The sequence below is a fragment of the Colius striatus genome, chromosome Z, assembly GCF_028858725.1.
Source record: "Colius striatus isolate bColStr4 chromosome Z, bColStr4.1.hap1, whole genome shotgun sequence".
Lineage (NCBI taxonomy): Eukaryota > Metazoa > Chordata > Aves > Coliiformes > Coliidae > Colius > Colius striatus.
In genome coordinates, this window is record NC_084790.1 from 52,807,595 (window position 1) to 52,824,266 (window position 16,672).

Genomic DNA, 16,672 nt, shown 5'->3' on the forward strand with positions numbered 1-16,672 from the left:
TTCAGGCCAAGCCCCAGATATGAGTGTCTCCAGTGCACAGCAAAAGCTTCCTGCACCACCCCCGAGTGGGAGGCCTTCTCCTGCTCCTCCCACAGCCCAGCCTGCAACCGCTATGCCTGGGCCTTCTGTACCACAGCCACCACCTGGACAACCTTCACCCATTGTGCAGCTGCAGCAAAAGCAGAATCGCATCAGCCCTATCCAGAAGCCGCAAGGATTGGATCCTGTTGAAATACTCCAAGAACGTGAATATAGGTAAAAATGAATAACAAGATTCAAATGTGTATGCAGATTGTTGTTTTTTCGCTTTCTCAAGTGAAACTCCTTGCAATCAACTACTTCAGTGACTCAGTTTCCAGAGAGAGAGCGTGTCAAAGAGAAGAATGGAAACTTCAAACCAAGCAATGATTTAATTCTACCCTAAATTATAAACTAGTAAAGCACACTGTCAGTATCATTGCAAACCAGGTAAGTTTAAACCAAGCTCAAGGACTCAACTGGGTTAGTGTATTACTTGGATGCTGCAAACGCTGCAAGTTAGAAAATCAAAATCCTTATAGTCTACTGAGAAACCAATTAAGTGGAGAAAGCTTTCAAATTTGTAAACAAAAGACAAGTTAGTGGAGAACAGTTAGGGTAGAAAGGCTGATGAGTTAGTGACACTACAAAAACAAATTTAATTAATGCTGATGATGCACCTTCCAGTTACTGTAACAATGAATTTGCAGGGAAAGGTAGCCAAAAGGGATAGTGATCTCAGTGAAGACTGGTTTCATGGCTTGAGCTTTACGAAGGTAGAACACCATGAAGTGGGTTAGGATGTAGCACCATATCCAGAATCCAGACCTTAATCCCAGAATGTTTTCCATCTGATAGCACTTAAATAATTTATTGATGTATTGTTGCGGTTGTTCTGTCAGCCTTACCTGTTTTACCTTAGGACTGAATGGCCATAGCTATTTCAACATGAGCAATCAGTATTTTCTAACTTTTTTTTCAGAATGCTGGTACATTTTACACCATTATACAGTTTCACAGTGCTCTGAGTGAAGAATTGTAGCATGAATCTGAGATAAGAATCACATGGCCTAGCATTTTCTACATTAGTTAACCTCAAATTGTTGCTCCTTCTGTCTTTCCAAGCCCTACTTCACTGCAGTATTTATGCCAAACTGTTGTCTCAGTATGCATAAATGGAGGAAAATGAGGAGTGATAGGAAATAGTGGTGTTGGATTTACTGATGTGGAGAACCAGTTGCCAGATACGATGTATCCATTAGGTTCTAATTAGATACCTGAATCTTCTTGGCAGATTGAGGTGGAAGTTTGATGAAGATTCTGCAGAAGGATTTTACTTTTTATTGTGGCGTGTAAATAATGATGTGGGCTTTTTTAGTAAAATTCTAGAAAAATTTAGGTTGGAAAAGACCTTTGAGTCCAACCATTAGCCCAGCACTGCCATATCTACCACTAAACCATGTCCCTGATCAACACTCTGTGTTTCTCTTAAGTACCTTCAGGGGTGGTAACTCAACCACTTCCATGGACAGCCTGTTCCGATGCTTGACAACCCTTTTGGTGAAGAAGTTTTTCCCAATATCCGATATAAACCTCTCCTGACATGGCTTCACGCTATTTCCTCTTGTCCTATCACTGGTATCTCAGGAGAACAGATCAACACCCACCTTGTTACAACCTCCTTTCAGATAGTTGTAAAGTTGAGAGTATCCCCTGGGCTTCTTTTTCTCCTGGCTAAACCACCTTAGTTCCCTCAGCCACTCTTTATTAGTCTTGTCCTCCAGACCTTCACCAGCTTTGTTGCTGGTCTCTTGACACACTCCAGCACCAAAGTGTCCTTCTTGTAATGATGGGCCCAGAACTGGGTAAAGTATTTGAGGTGCAGCCTCACCAGAACTGAGTACAAGGGGACAAACACTTCCCTGGCACTGCTGGGCACACTATTTCTGATACAAGCCGGGGTGCCATTGATCTTGTTGTCCACCTGGGCACGCTGCTGGCTCATGTTCAGGCAGCTGTTGATGAACACTCCCACATATTTTTCTGTCAGAAAGAATCTTGAACTCTGCTGGAATTTGATTTTGCTTTATGTACCAGAATGCTTAGAACTTCTGGAATTATTTTCATTATTTAGAACTGTGTAAGAAACAGCAGACAAAAACCTTGAAAAAGGCAATTGAATAGCTTTTGTGCTTAGGACAGTGCCAGCTGTACTACTGGCAAGTTTAATACATGTTATATTCACGCTTTCTTCATAAAATGGGAGTAAAAAAAAAACAATATAAACTTTTGTATCCTGAAGCCAGTAAAGTTAGCAAATCTTATGAAATGGTTGTCTCTTAAAATCTCTTACTAGTTATAGTGAGAAATGCTTAGAAAACTATTTGTTACTCATTTTCCTGAAAAGAGAGAATTATCAGATAGCTATTTTAGGGATTCATATTTCAAACATATAAATTGACAAAAAAGGTTAAATATTGATATGCTGCCTTATTGTAGGAAAGTGTGAGCTTGAAATCTTAATTAAGATTTCTTGAAAGTTATAGTCTGGGTTTACTCAGTGACTATACTGGTTTTGGGTGGGATAGGGTTAAATTTCTTCTTAGTAGCTTGTACGGGTCTATGTTTTGGATTTTTTCATTGATAAGACACTGATGTTTTAATTCTTGCTAAGCAATTGCTTACATGATGTCAAGGCCTTTTCTGTTCTTCACACTGAATCACCAATGAGTGGGCTGGGCATGCACGAAAAATTGAGAGGGGGGACAGCCAGGACATCTGACTCCAACTGACTAAAGGGATGTGCCATACCATATGAAGCTGGGGGGGAGGTTGGTGAGGTTGCCCTTCTCAGGGACTGACTGAGCGTCGTTGGTTCATGGTGAGAAAATATTTTCATTTGCATTTTTTGTTTGTCGTGGATTTTATTTTCTAATCTCTTTTTTTTTTAATCTCTTTTTTTTAAAAAATTCTTTCTAATTATTAACCTGAGTTTTTGTCTCAGCCAATGAGTTTGTTTCTTATATTTACTCTTCAGGTTCTCCCTCCATACTACTGGGTAGGGTGGAGGGTGAGTGCTTCTTAGCTGCTGGACATGGTTAAACCACAATAGGGGCCTTTAATGTGGTGTTTCTTGACTAAAGCTGAAAAGTGTACTGCTAGGGAGACAGTAATTTAGTGGTAATTCATGAGTTACATGATAAAAAATGAATCACTGAAGTGTTTGGCCATTTCTCTTGTTGTATACACATCTCTAAAGTGTGTAATGGCAGACTTTTGGGGCAGGGTACATGCTACTGCATACACATTTCTGTTTCTTAATAGACCATGTACATGACCTCTGCTGTTGACCTCAGTTAATGAGGGAGAGGTGTACATCATACTTTGGAAAGAGGTCTTTGTGTACAGATGTAGTAGCCTCTTTCTTCAAAGATGAAGACAAGTTGCTGAACTGCAAAGATGAATTAAATACATCCTTTAAATGGCAACATTATGTCCTTCAAGAGCTTGTAAAAAGCATCTAGGGAACTTTTTCCTTTGGATTCTGCTTACTTAATAGATATTAGTGTTTTTCCATGAGGACTGCATTAGTCCAATGAACTACAGTCATTCTCACCCATCAGTAATTTTGAATAGTATTTTCCTTGTCTTTGTATGGATATGTGACAGTATACTGAATCTCTAAGAATACCACTTAATTCTCAAGATTTTGCATCCTTAGGTGCACTAAAATCTCTTCTTAATAGCCTAGTGACTGGTGCAGTGAACAAAATGTGGACTTCTTAAAGTGTAGTACATACCCTTGAAAGAACAAAATATGCCAATGACATTTTCTGAATTAATAATTTTCCTATGAGAACCATGAACTTCTCTGTGCTTGTACAAATATCTGTAGCTTTTAATTGAGCTTTCTTCTTAATTTACTTTTCAATCTGTGTGAAAAACTTAACTAACCTAATTCTGCTTCAAATTTCTTCTCTCTTGAGGACATTTAAGTTAGTGTTCTGTGGTAACACAGCATTACCTCGTTTTTATTAGGAATTTCTTAAGTGTTTTAGTAGTATTAAACAATGCATAGTTTTAGGAAGGAGTACTATTACAGAAGAGATGTCTGTAACTGCACAGGTGATTCCAGTTGCTTTTCAAATTGTACATGTCTTGAAGAATGCAGTTTCTTTGAAATACTAATATTTTTATTTGTTCTGACTCCGTATATCATCAGGTCCAGCCATTTTGCTTCCTGTGTGATCTGCTTTCCAGCTGTGAGACTGGCATGTTGAATGCATGAAAGTTTATGTCATTGTGCTAATACTGTGGAGTGATGAGAGGACAAAAGGGCAGGGCAAGAGCTATTACTGTATGCGAAGAATCCCTACTGAAAGTGTTTTTGTTCTCTCTTCATGGCAGTTCCAAAGTCTTAATTGCAGGAAAACTGCAGCAGACACCTTTTCCTAATGTGATCTCATGTTGTGTACTTTGTGAAAGTAAAGATAAGCTTTGTGAATCCTGTGGTGTACAGGGAGATCAGATACCTTCCTTTTCCTGGGCCTTTAGATCTTCAAATTTTGGAATCTGTTGTTTTATTGCCTTGGAAAAAAATACAGGTTATGGAAATACACAGAAACCCATCAAAAATATGTAGCTGGTAGCCCTGTGATCTTGGTTTTCAGCGTAAAAAATAGAAAAAAACAAGTTCTGCCTGACTTGTCCATTATTCTTGCTTTCTTTCTCTCTTGAATTTGCACATGAATACAAAAGGAGCTTGTAAAGGAAAAGTGAAATAGAATCTGATTTACAGTGTAAAAGCTATGTAAGTGTGAATACTGTACTAATGAATTTTTAATTTGTAAATAAAATAAGCAAGTAGAATTCCAGATAGTAAGGAAAGTTCTGTATGTGCTGTTACTGATTACAGAGTGCACAAAACCATATTTATCACTTTTGCTTCAAAACAGAATGCTATATAGTACGAGTGAAAGAAAATTCCCAAGTTGGTTTTTATGCATATAATGAAAATCAGGAAGAGGGCCAAGAGGTATTTTGATTATTCAGTAATTTCTTTTTGAAGGGGAAAATGTCACCTCTGACAGAAACAATTAGTAAAAGACAAATAAATGCCTGAGATAAATTGCCTATTGTGTAATTTTGATAACCATGTACAGATTTCTTCCAGTGTCTTATCAAGTTTTTTATTTACTTAGGCTTCAGGCTCGAATTGCCCACAGAATCCAGGAACTGGAGAACTTGCCAGGTTCTCTGCCCCCTGATCTGCGAACCAAAGCTACAGTGGAGTTGAAAGCCCTTAGGTTACTGAATTTCCAGCGCCAGGTAATGCCTTATGCTTCAGGAAAGTTCTCATAGAGGTCACAGCCAAATGTGTTCACGTAAGAACATGAGAGTAAATTGGAAAGAGCAGCAGCACTGAGTCTTAAGTGGATGATTTTGCATGGGAACAAACTTGACTGATAAGCAAGTCATAGAAATGTTTAACTTAGGTTTTATTTTATTTTCTTAATGAAAATATGCAAGTGTTCTTTTTGCTTCCTGCTTTGTCTTTCAGTCTCAAGTGTAGTCATAGAACTGTGTCTTTCACAACGAACATGACACCATCACAAAGACAAAACAAGAGCTGGACAAGGCTGCAGCTAATTTTCAATATAAATCCCAATAGACACCTCTTTATGAATGAGCTTCATATTTGTCATAGGTCCTCATATTTTAGGAGGAATTGTATGTTGGTGCTATGTGTGCTGTTTCTCTGTGGTTTGTTCCCAGGATTTCCACTGTAGCACGCAACTTTGAAATTAAATGTAGCAAGATCATATCTAGGATAGAAGTTGGATAGTTGAGTGTATGTATCAGCATATGAATTTCAGAAAAAGAATCACACTACCAGACTCTTATGGGCCTCTTGCCATTTGTTTTTCCAGCTAGTTTGGAAGAACAAAGATGTTACTTGGCAGGTCAAGCAAAAATGCTTCCTGACAGAAGCCTTGGCAGGAGTTGTACCATGTTGTCCAAGTCTTCCTTCCCTCTACCCTTGGCAGTCCTTTGTAATGAATTTTTGTTAGAGGTCAGATGGGAAGCAGCAGGCTCTTCTGCTGTACTGCTACAACTATGGCAATACTGTTCCAAAACTTACCATTTATCTCTCTGTACTGTGTCCTGTGCAGCTGGCAATGAAATGAGTTGTCAGCTATGTTAAGGTCCAGCTCTAGAAAGTATGTTATCTATGTTATTCTTTCCTATTCTACTTTAATGGTGTAACATCTTGACCAGCCCCTTCATTGCAGCAGGACAGTCATTTGTAGCATCTTGTAAAGAAGGAAGAAATGATGGTTAAGAGTAATTAACACCTTGGCCATGGTTTGGAGACATAAGATTTGTTGAAGGGGACAGATATAGCTACTGCAAGATGCTGGATCTTCTCAGAACTGTAATTGAAAAGGAAGAAGAGAGTGGGCATCTCTGGACTGTTACTGTTTTACTGTCATACCAGTGTTTGAGGGTGTTCCTCTGTGTGTTAAAAATGTATGTTTTTTTAAAAAAAGCATTTCCTTTTTTCCACCTGGTAGCTGAGACAAGAGGTAGTGGCGTGCATGCGCCGTGACACAACACTGGAGACAGCACTGAACTCCAAAGCCTACAAACGAAGCAAGCGCCAAACTTTGAGAGAAGCACGAATGACAGAAAAACTTGAGAAACAGCAGAAGATAGAGCAGGAGAGAAAGCGTAGACAGAAGCATCAGGTATTGTAACATATTAGCTGTTTGCCCCATGACAGAAATGCACATTGTTTTGCTGTGCAGGTTTTCCCTGTTACATGTTTTATTTATGTTTGGAATTTCTAAAGTTAAAAAACCTTCAAGTCACATGATAAGCAATTGCAAAATGATAAGATAACTTCTTTATTCCTGATTTCAAATCTCTTGCATTGTCCAAGAGTATGGACTAACTTGTTTCTCTTTCTAGGAATACCTGAATAGCATATTACAGCATGCTAAAGATTTTAAAGAGTACCACCGGTCAGTTGCTGGAAAAATTCAGAAGCTTTCTAAAGCTGTAGCAACTTGGCATGCCAACACAGAGCGTGAGCAGAAAAAGGAAACTGAGAGAATTGAGAAAGAAAGAATGAGGAGACTAATGGTAAGGAGCAAAGGAAGAAATGTGGGGTTTTTTTAGCTAAAATTCCTAACTGTATCCTTTTAATGTTTCATATGCAATCTCAGCCACACTCATGTATTTCCTTTGCAGAATAAAGGTCCTGTAGTGCAAGAAGTGTAAGTCTAAAACTGCTGCAGTTTGATGATGTATATTTCTGATGATACTAGTGAAAATGACACTTCTCATTTTAAACTATAGCTACTTCTGGCCACAAAGATGATGGAGGGAGCATCCACCTTATGAAAGGCTGAGGGAACTGGGGCTCTTGAGCTTGGAAAAGTGGAAATTGAGGATTGACCTCAATGTTTACAAATACATAAAGGCCAGATGTCAGGAGGATGAAGCCAAACTGTTCTCAGTGATGGTCAGTGATAAGACAAGGGGCAATGGGTACAAGCTGGAACATAAGAGGTTCCAAAGAAAACACAAGGAAGAATTTCTTGACTGTGAGGGTGCTGGAGCACTGGAACAGGCCGCCCAGATGGATTGTGGAGTCTCCTTCTCTGGAGACATTCAAACCCACCAAACGAGTTCCTTTGTGACCTAATGTAGGATGTCCTGCTGTTGCAGGGGAGGTTGGACTGGATGATCTTTTGAAGTCTCTTCCAACCCTTAAGATTCTGTGATTCTTTTTAAAATTTTTTGGTAAGTTTTTTTCTTCCAGTGTGAAAACTTAGCATAACCACTATGTTTAGAAACAGGGTTTGTGTCACAACTCATTAATACTAGTATATATCACATTCCAGAATGGGCATTCATGGTGATTTTAAATGATACTATGAAGACAAGCTTGAGTGTATAAAGGAAGTACCTTGGCTAGATTACAATGACTCTGTTGTCAATAATAATATTAATAAATAATAATAATTTTTAAATTCTAAAAACTTAGGTTTTGAGTGTCGTAGTTCTGATGACCTTTATAGTAGTAGTTCTTGAACATTACAACTGAATTTTATAAGCAATTTTACAAGCTGAATTTGAACATTACAGCTATTCTTGCCAGCTTTCTGCAGTTCTGGTGTCTCTTCAGAATGGCAAGAGATTTTTTATTTTCTCCTAGAGTGCTGTCTTTTAAAGTGATTGTCTTTAAAAATATTTCTTACTCATGTTTGATTTTCATAAGGTGTTAAATACTTCCTTTATTTATTGGTTTAGTCAAAATTGACAAAAGTAACTCTAATGCTTTCCTTGTATTTTTCTGACATGCTCAAATGCTGTAGTGATTCTTCACATCACATGAAAATAAGGGTATTTCCTGATATGTCATACTCCTAACATTGCACTTAAGCAGTGCCATTGCAGAAGCTGGCAGAATGAAGGAGAGATACAGCCTCTCTGGTGACTGCTGTCTCTGATAGTGACTTGTATCAAAGATGAAATAACACCAGAGTAGAAAATATAGATAATATTCCCAAAATAAAATCTTCTAACACTAAAAGAAAATATTTGTATTCATACTAGAAAGAAGAGTAAACACAAGTTTGCATCCAGCTCCCTTATTATTTCTCTGGAGGTTGGCTGCCTACACTTTATGCCTTTGAAGACTCATCTCTGTAGGAGACTTCCCAAGCATCTCTATTTTGGACCACAGTAATCTGTTTAGAATGATTTTAAGTGTTGTCCTCACCCCTCCCTTACCATGTAAAACCGCTGAAGATTTTCCAATCATTAAGAGTCAGTGGATCCCAGAGTCACTCAGTCTGACAGGGAGCTCCATAGACCAATCACCTTCCCAAAATAGTGTCAACATCGAGTTCAAAGCAGATTGCTCAAGACTATTTTTCAATCACATCTTGAAAACTTCTAAGGTCAGAAATGGCACAGCTTCTCTGCCTATTCAGGTCCTTCTGAAGTGCAACCCAGTTCCATGTCATCTGCAAACTGACTAGAGTCCCCTGCATCATTTCTCTGGGTGACTGCTAGAGATGTTAAAATGCCTCAGGACAGACAGACCCCTGTGGTATCCCTCTTCTTGCTGTCTCCAGGTAGAGTAGGACCCTCCACAGGCCTGCAGAGAAGGGCTTAGGGTTATTGGTGGATGAAAAACTGGATGTGAGCCAGTAGTGTGCTCTTGTAGGCCAGAAAACCAGTTGCATCCTGCGCTGCATCCAAAAAAATGTGGCCAGCAGATGGAGGGAGGTGATTCTGCCCTGCTACTTAGCTCTGGTGAGAGCCCAAGTGCAGTGCTTCATCCAGCTTGGGGGCCTTTGCATAAGAAAGACATGGACCTGCTTGACTAGGTGGAGGAGAGCCATGTAGATGATGAGGAATCTGAAGCACCTCCTGTGTGAAGACAGGCTGGGAAATTTGAAGTGCTTTAGACTGCAGAGGAAAAGGCTCCAGGAAGCCATTATAGCAGCTTTCCAGTATTTAGAGGGGGCATACAGGAAAGATGGAGAGGGGACTTTTTATCGGGGAGTGTAATGATAGGAGGAAGGGTGATGGTTTTAAATTGAAAGAGGTTAGATTTAGGTCAGATATTAGGAAGAAGTTCTGTACTGTGAGATTGGTGAGACACTGAAACAGGTTGCCCAGATAAGCTGTGAATTCTTCATTCCTGGAAGTATTCAAAGGCAGATTGGATAGGGCTTTGAGCAACGCAGTCACTTGGAAGTTGTCCTTGCCTGTGGCAGAGGGGTTGAAACTATGTGATCTTTAAGGTAACCCAAATTATTCAGTGATTCTATGATGTATTAACACAAATGTGTGACCCTCTGGGCCTGATCATCCAGCCAGTTCTTTACCCATCTACTTGTCCCCTGTGCAGGTCATAATGACCTGACTAAAATAACTTCTGATTATTGGCATAGGAGTTGATAGGTGTTTCTTTGTAAGCATTTATGTCACAGCTGATGTCTGTGTTGCATTGCTAGGCTGAAGATGAAGAAGGCTATCGTAAGCTGATTGACCAAAAGAAAGATAGGCGTCTGGCCTACCTGTTGCAGCAGACAGATGAGTATGTGGCTAACTTGACTAACCTGGTATGGGAGCATAAACAGGCGCAAGCAGCCAAAGAGAAGAAGAAGAGAAGGAGAAGAAAGAAGGCAAGTACTTAACAACTGATATTTTTAGGTCATTTCTTCTTCAAATCCAATTTTAGTGTTTATGAATGCAGTGATACCCCATTGTCATACAAATACCAGAGTATCTAAAATCATCTACGCTGCCAAATTCTTAACACTGGGAGAACTTACCTCTCTTTGCAGAAATACATAAGAAATTTGCTATCATTAGTTCCAAAGAGGGTGAGAAGGAGGCAGGATTAGAAAACTGTGAGCTGTTCACATTGATTTGCTGATAAACTTACTCTAGGCAAAACTGGGCCAGAATTGTAAATTAAAATAAAAGTTCCCAAAAAGGATCCAGTGGATCCAAAATGCATTATATGAAGAAGATAGGAAAAGTCTGGTTTGTATAGCTGTTTCATACATGGTCACTTTTTTACACCTCCACGTTCTACACTTGACTCAGTCCATTTTGTAGGATCTCCTATACATAAAGCACTGGAAATAACTAGAGAGTAAGAACTTGAGTAGTTCTATTACAGTAAATGAGTATTCTGCTAGTAGTATTTTTCACTGTACTTTCTTTAACATTTAATTGAAGCTTTTCAACGTTACCTTTCTCAAAATGAAATACTTTACCCTGTGAGAAATTCAATAGTGCTATTTTTGAAGAAGAAGTTCTGTATGTGAAATAACCATTAAGTAGTTATTTGTCATTTTTTACCTGAATACCTTTCATTCTCAAACCATGCCTGGTTTGCCACTAATTACTGATAACAAATATAAACATTATATTTACATGGTGTACAATCAGTGCTTTAAATATACTAATAAATACTAGCATATGAAAAGTCTTCATTTTGGAGATCAGTGGCCTAAAAAGTGCTCCATGTTTTCTCCTGTCCCTCTGCAATACCTCTGTACTTGTTTTTGAGAGTATGTTTGTAACATAGAAAAAATCCCCTGCCTACAAAGTTAAAACATAAATTGAGTGGTGTTCTGAACCTGTATTACCAGTGAGAACAGACCTAATTTAATGTACAGAATTCATGGTAACGGTGATCCTTCATGAGATGATGTGTGGGTTACACGTGCTACTCTAATGCAAAAATGCTGATTTCTTCAGCAATTCATGTCTGTGAAGTTGTTCTATTTCTGTGTCAGTTTAGCTGAAGTATTTATGAGGAACAGTGTCTTCTGGCCATGTCAATAAAGACACAAGTTTCTCTCACTGACATAAAAAAAGAGATACACTTCATAAATATTCAGCGCTTATAAATATCCCAACCTAAACCTAAAGGAATATGAGCAGAAAAAAAATCTCTGCTCCATCTTGGTCATGTACAGCTTTTTTATTTGTAATTAAGTTCTTTCCTCCTTTTGCTCATCTGTCAAGAATACAGGAGTGCACACAAATATTACCCTTTGTTTTAATTATATTCGATGAATTCAGCATTGCATGGCTGCCAGCACTGGTTCAAGTTAGTGGGCACTGTGTGTTTTCCCAAGTCATACACTTTTAATACTTACCCCTTTGTGACAAATCAGTTTAATCAATGTCATCTACTGACACCTGTAGTTAATTGATTTATACCTACAGAGAAAGGAGAGAAGAAACTTAGGATTTTCTTCTAGAAATGGCATTGAGGAAGTAGATGGTGAGAAAAATTACTTTTTTGCCAGATTCAAATCTCTAAACAACAGAGCTCAAGGTCTGGACTGGAAATAAAATAAGCCAGGCAATTCTTAGATGCAGATTACAGTGACTAGAGGTGTTTTAAGTAGCCCATTCATACAAGCAAGTAGTTTGTATGTGTGGTAGTAACTCTGCCTATGTGCATTTCGGGCTGTTCAGAAATAGATTGAAACATTCATGATCCAGAATGCTTATATCGGAAGGATTCTGTCTATACTTGTAATCTGACCATGATACTTTTCATTTGTTGCAGAAGGCTGAAGAAAATGCAGAAGGAATGTCATCTGGTCTTGGTCCTGATGGAGAGGTATGAATTTTACATTTGTTTTATTTCTTAAGTTTCCAGTCATAGTTCTGTTTGTCATTGCTATAGCTTAATAAAAAATAATGACCACAACTGTACTTAAGAAGAACTGTTGTTTTTAACAGGAATAAAACTTATCTAGATTAATGTTTGTGCTAGTTTGTTTCTCTTCAGAAAGTTGAGAACTAAAAGAAAAATAAATTAACATCTTACCACTGTGTATACTGAAGAATCTCTCTCAACTTTTTTATAGACTTACAAGTTATTGTTTTTTTTGCAGTCTTTATGTAGATGTAATTTACCTTATAAAGTGCAGTTGTGAACACAATGTATTCTAACTTCTTATTTTTGTAAAACACATAGCTGACGTTACATTTAATTACCTTTTGGATACACAACAGGCTATAGTATTAGGATGGCTTAAGACATATGAGAGTTCTTTCTTCCTCAGAAGCAAATGGAAATGAGTAGATTTTCTATATAATTTTTTAATTCAGCAGCAGAGCGTGTGCTATCTCATTAAGAGCTTTTCTGCTAATGTCATTTTTCTGGTCCATTATTTTTTATATATAGACTTGAGAATTTTTTTGCTTTAGATTTGATCTTTTTTTGTACTTGCAAGTGATGTTTTTGTTGATGTAGCTAAAGAGTTGCAGCAAAATCTTATGGTTGCACTAGGAAAAAGCACATAACATTGCTGTAACCAGTATTTATGGAAATGGGGTAATTTTTATACAGTGTCAGTGTATTTATAACTGTTCAGAATTATTTTTTCATGTTTATATATGATAGGAAAAGATTCTGTAATAGAAGACAAGGTAGAAGATAAAAAATTTTAAAAGCAGATAATGTGTGATTAAATCAGGCAAATAACAGAAAAAGTAATTTTACTATTCTGATTTGGTTTGTTCATAACAATAAATTAAAGACTTTGTTACTGCAGATGCTTTATCAATTTAATTGAAGAAGTCAAGACAGTGAATCTTTGAAATAGGCTTTCCTTACTTAAAAAGCTAGCTAAATTGTTACATCCTTGTTTCTCCATATAAGAGAAAGGGCCATAAAATTAATCTTACATTTTTTTGTTACAAATACCTACTGGTATAAATAATAGGTTTACAGCATATTTTGTGTCTTGCTTCACAGAAGTCAGTGGTGTATTGTTTTCCATGCTGCTCTTGGTAATTAATTTTTAATAATGTAATATATTTCTGGATGTCAGATAGAATATGTGACTCACAGAAATGTTGTGACTCAATGTTTACTTGATAGCCAAGTGGGAAGGTGTTCACTGCATGATCAGAGCAGAATTTTGAAGGTGCGATTAGTGCTTTTTAATGTGTATGACAAGCATCAAATTCGGTTGCCTTATAATGTAAAAATTCATTTGAATTTTTAGCCAATAGATGAGAGCAGTCAAATGAGTGATCTTCCAGTCAAAGTCACTCACACTGAAACAGGCAAAGTTCTTCTTGGACCAGAAGCGCCAAAAGCAAGTCAGCTGGACGCTTGGCTGGAAATGAATCCTGGGTAAGTAGTTAACATACAAGTAAGCTGCTTTTTCAACCTGCATTGGTATTTTTCTTGTGCTTCTCTTCACTGCTCTTCGTTTTTTTTCTTTTTTGTTGCTTTGCATGCACTTTCATGTAACTCCATTCCATTTTCTTTAATTTATTATGTGTAAACTGATTAAGAGATGTATTGAACCTAATCCCTCTTCCTGTTATCTGTAATTCATAATCTTTCTGTCATCTTTGCACAGCTATGAAGTTGCTCCCAGGTCAGACAGTGAAGACGAAAGTGGCTCTGAATATGAGGAGGAGGTATGTATCTTAAAAGAAGAAAATACTATGACAATACAGTAAAAGCCAAGTACTTGCTCTGTGCAATATTTTCCTCTTTTTCATAATGAAGGAACAGAAAGTGATAGAAAGTGTGTAGGAGTATGAAGAATAAAACAAACACGAAAAGTAACTCTTTTTGTAATTCTTTTCAGCTCACAGGAGTTGCACTGTATATATATATTGTAAATGCCTAACTGGATTAGGATTAATAAATACTGGATTAGGAAAAGTAAATACTTGGTTCTGACTAGTAATCATGAACCACAGAATGTAATCAGGTTTCTATTTTAAAATATATCTTAGAAAAGACTGTATTGTGTCTTAGTGCTGAGCGACATCTTTAGTGTTTATGCATTGGAGGCTTTATTGGTGATTCTGAATAACACAGTTATTTCAATTGAGATCTCCTAAGTCTAGCACTCTTTATAATACTAGACCAAATGACCACTGAAACTGTCTGGAATATGTGATATTACAGTGCATGCCTTTGAAGGACTAACTACTGCTAGTATGATTCTGCAAGACTCTCAGTATTAAGGTAGGAGGAAGGGCCTGATACCTGTCAGAATCTGGGAGGAATTTTAAAAGAGATGTACTCAGATTTTGTTCACATTTTTAGAACAGACTCTTTAGCAGCTGTGTGTTGTAAAGCAGTGAAAATCATTTTACAGTATGCTTGCATAACTCTGAGCAGTTTTATTCAGCTTCATTAGTGAGATTGTAAGTAGTCGGAAGACAAATTACATTATTTTAAAAAGAGTAAAAATATGGTCTGTTTTTAAAAGTTAGGAAACTAGAAAAAACAGTTCTTGGCAGTTGTATAAGCCTTATTAAATTATCACACACCTGGAATATTATATAAACATATATAGGTTATTGGAATCATTATCAAGAATGCAGTAGAGAGTAAGGCTTTTAAAAGTAAGATTGTTAAAGGGGAAATACTACTTATTTCAAAGTAACATGGCTTCCTGTTGGTTAATGTATGTCAAAAATTATACTCTTGTTATGCTACAGTGCAATTCTGTTGCTGAATAGGTGAAAGTTGAACTTTGTGATTCGGCTTTCTGCCATAAAGCATTGACCAATGGAATCTACCCATATGTGAATGCCAGTTGCAAGTGTGACTGAGGAAGGTGTTGTACTTTCCAACACCTCTGTTATACTTTTGTGTTCTGTAGGATGATGAAGAAGAATCAAGCAGGTTAGAAACAGATGAGAAGATACTCCTGGATCCTAACAGTGAGGAAGTTTCTGAGAAAGATGCAAAGCAAATCATTGAGTGAGTATTCTTTAAGTACTGTTTTTTGTTTGGAATTTTGATGTCTTGAAGTGACATTGCTCAACAGTAACCTCTGGTTGCTTCTCTGTATGAACATCTACAGGAGAAGGAACATGATAATTTGGTATTGTACACTGTTTATTAAAGTAGTTTGCACCCTTTGGTGTACTTGCCACAGTTGGGAATTTGCACTGTTTTATCAGTTCTCATATGTGAGCTGTGGTCAGAAAACCTATTTATTTTAAGGAATTCACTTCAGTTCTTATTCTGCTTTCCAGGACAGCCAAACAAGATGTGGATGATGAGTACAGCATGCAATATAGTGCTAGAGGATCTCAGTCTTACTACACTGTAGCTCACGCAATCACAGAAAGGGTGGAAAAGCAGTCTTCTCTTCTTATTAATGGGACACTAAAACATTATCAGGTGAGAAACAATTAAAACATTAAAATTCTTAAAACTTGGAATTATGCTCAACATTTCAATGTGATATTTCAAGTGGCAAACTGAAAGTTTGTTAAGAAGGGCAGGATCTTTAGAAGGTTAGAATTTGGATTACATGGATGAAGTAATGACCGTTACCTATCACAGATAACGTTTCATACATATTACTTGACTAATAATAGCACATTGCTGTATATACCTATAACTTTTTTTTAATTGAAGGCCAATAATATTTTGGTTTTCCTCTGGAATTTTGACCTGGAATTTCACTTCTGCTTATTGTTTTCATTTGTGTTGGGTTAACAGTATTTTTTTGCTTCCAATATTTAAAAGTTTAGAGTGTTATTTTCAGTTAAGATCCTAATATTTCAGTGCAGCAATAGATAAAATTTGGCAAAAAAACCACCAAAACTTTACTATGATGCCTTGTAATCTTTACGGACATTTAGTGGATTTAGTAACTAGGAACTTCTGTATTCTGCCATAAACTAGATTCATATATGATTGAAAATGCCCTTAGTAATGTTTTCAATACTTCTGCTATTATACACCTTTCTAGCAAGTTCCAAGAACCTGCAGTTTTTTCTACAGTCAGAACATTATTTCTAAATCCACATTAAATAACTGTAATAACTTGGCAACATGTTGTAAAGATATATATCTATTTCTACTTGGGGAGAGGTAGGAGGAAGACTGTTTCCTAAGTGTGCAAAGAATTACTATAACAGTACCTGCTTCTGATGCTGCTCTGCACTGTCACGTTATACAGTAGTTTATTTAAATCAAGAGTTCAGCTGCTTTCTCGTTCCAAAGTATTTTAGTATTTTTATATTGGGCTTCTCGCTATGGGACATGGTAGAAAAATGAAACAATGATTTGCCCAGCCAGCAATGAAGCACAACAGTCTCTTTCTCA

The 16,672-nt window shown here is 37.2% G+C and overlaps 1 protein-coding gene across 4 annotated transcripts in view; it reads left to right on the plus strand.

Moving 5' to 3' along the window:
• SMARCA2 (SWI/SNF related, matrix associated, actin dependent regulator of chromatin, subfamily a, member 2) overlaps positions 1–16,672 on the plus strand; it is a 117,533-nt gene that overhangs the window by 36,006 nt on the left and 64,855 nt on the right. For all 4 annotated transcript variants that reach the window (XM_062019527.1, XM_062019523.1, XM_062019524.1 and 1 more), the window contains 10 exons: positions 6–255; positions 5,220–5,346; positions 6,594–6,767; positions 6,991–7,164; positions 10,056–10,226; positions 12,137–12,190; positions 13,587–13,717; positions 13,950–14,010; positions 15,213–15,313; positions 15,592–15,739. In XM_062019527.1, coding sequence (XP_061875511.1) covers positions 6–255; positions 5,220–5,346; positions 6,594–6,767; positions 6,991–7,164; positions 10,056–10,226; positions 12,137–12,190; positions 13,587–13,717; positions 13,950–14,010; positions 15,213–15,313; positions 15,592–15,739 — 1,391 coding nt within the window. The remainder of the gene's footprint in view (positions 1–5; positions 256–5,219; positions 5,347–6,593; positions 6,768–6,990; positions 7,165–10,055; positions 10,227–12,136; positions 12,191–13,586; positions 13,718–13,949; positions 14,011–15,212; positions 15,314–15,591; positions 15,740–16,672) is intronic.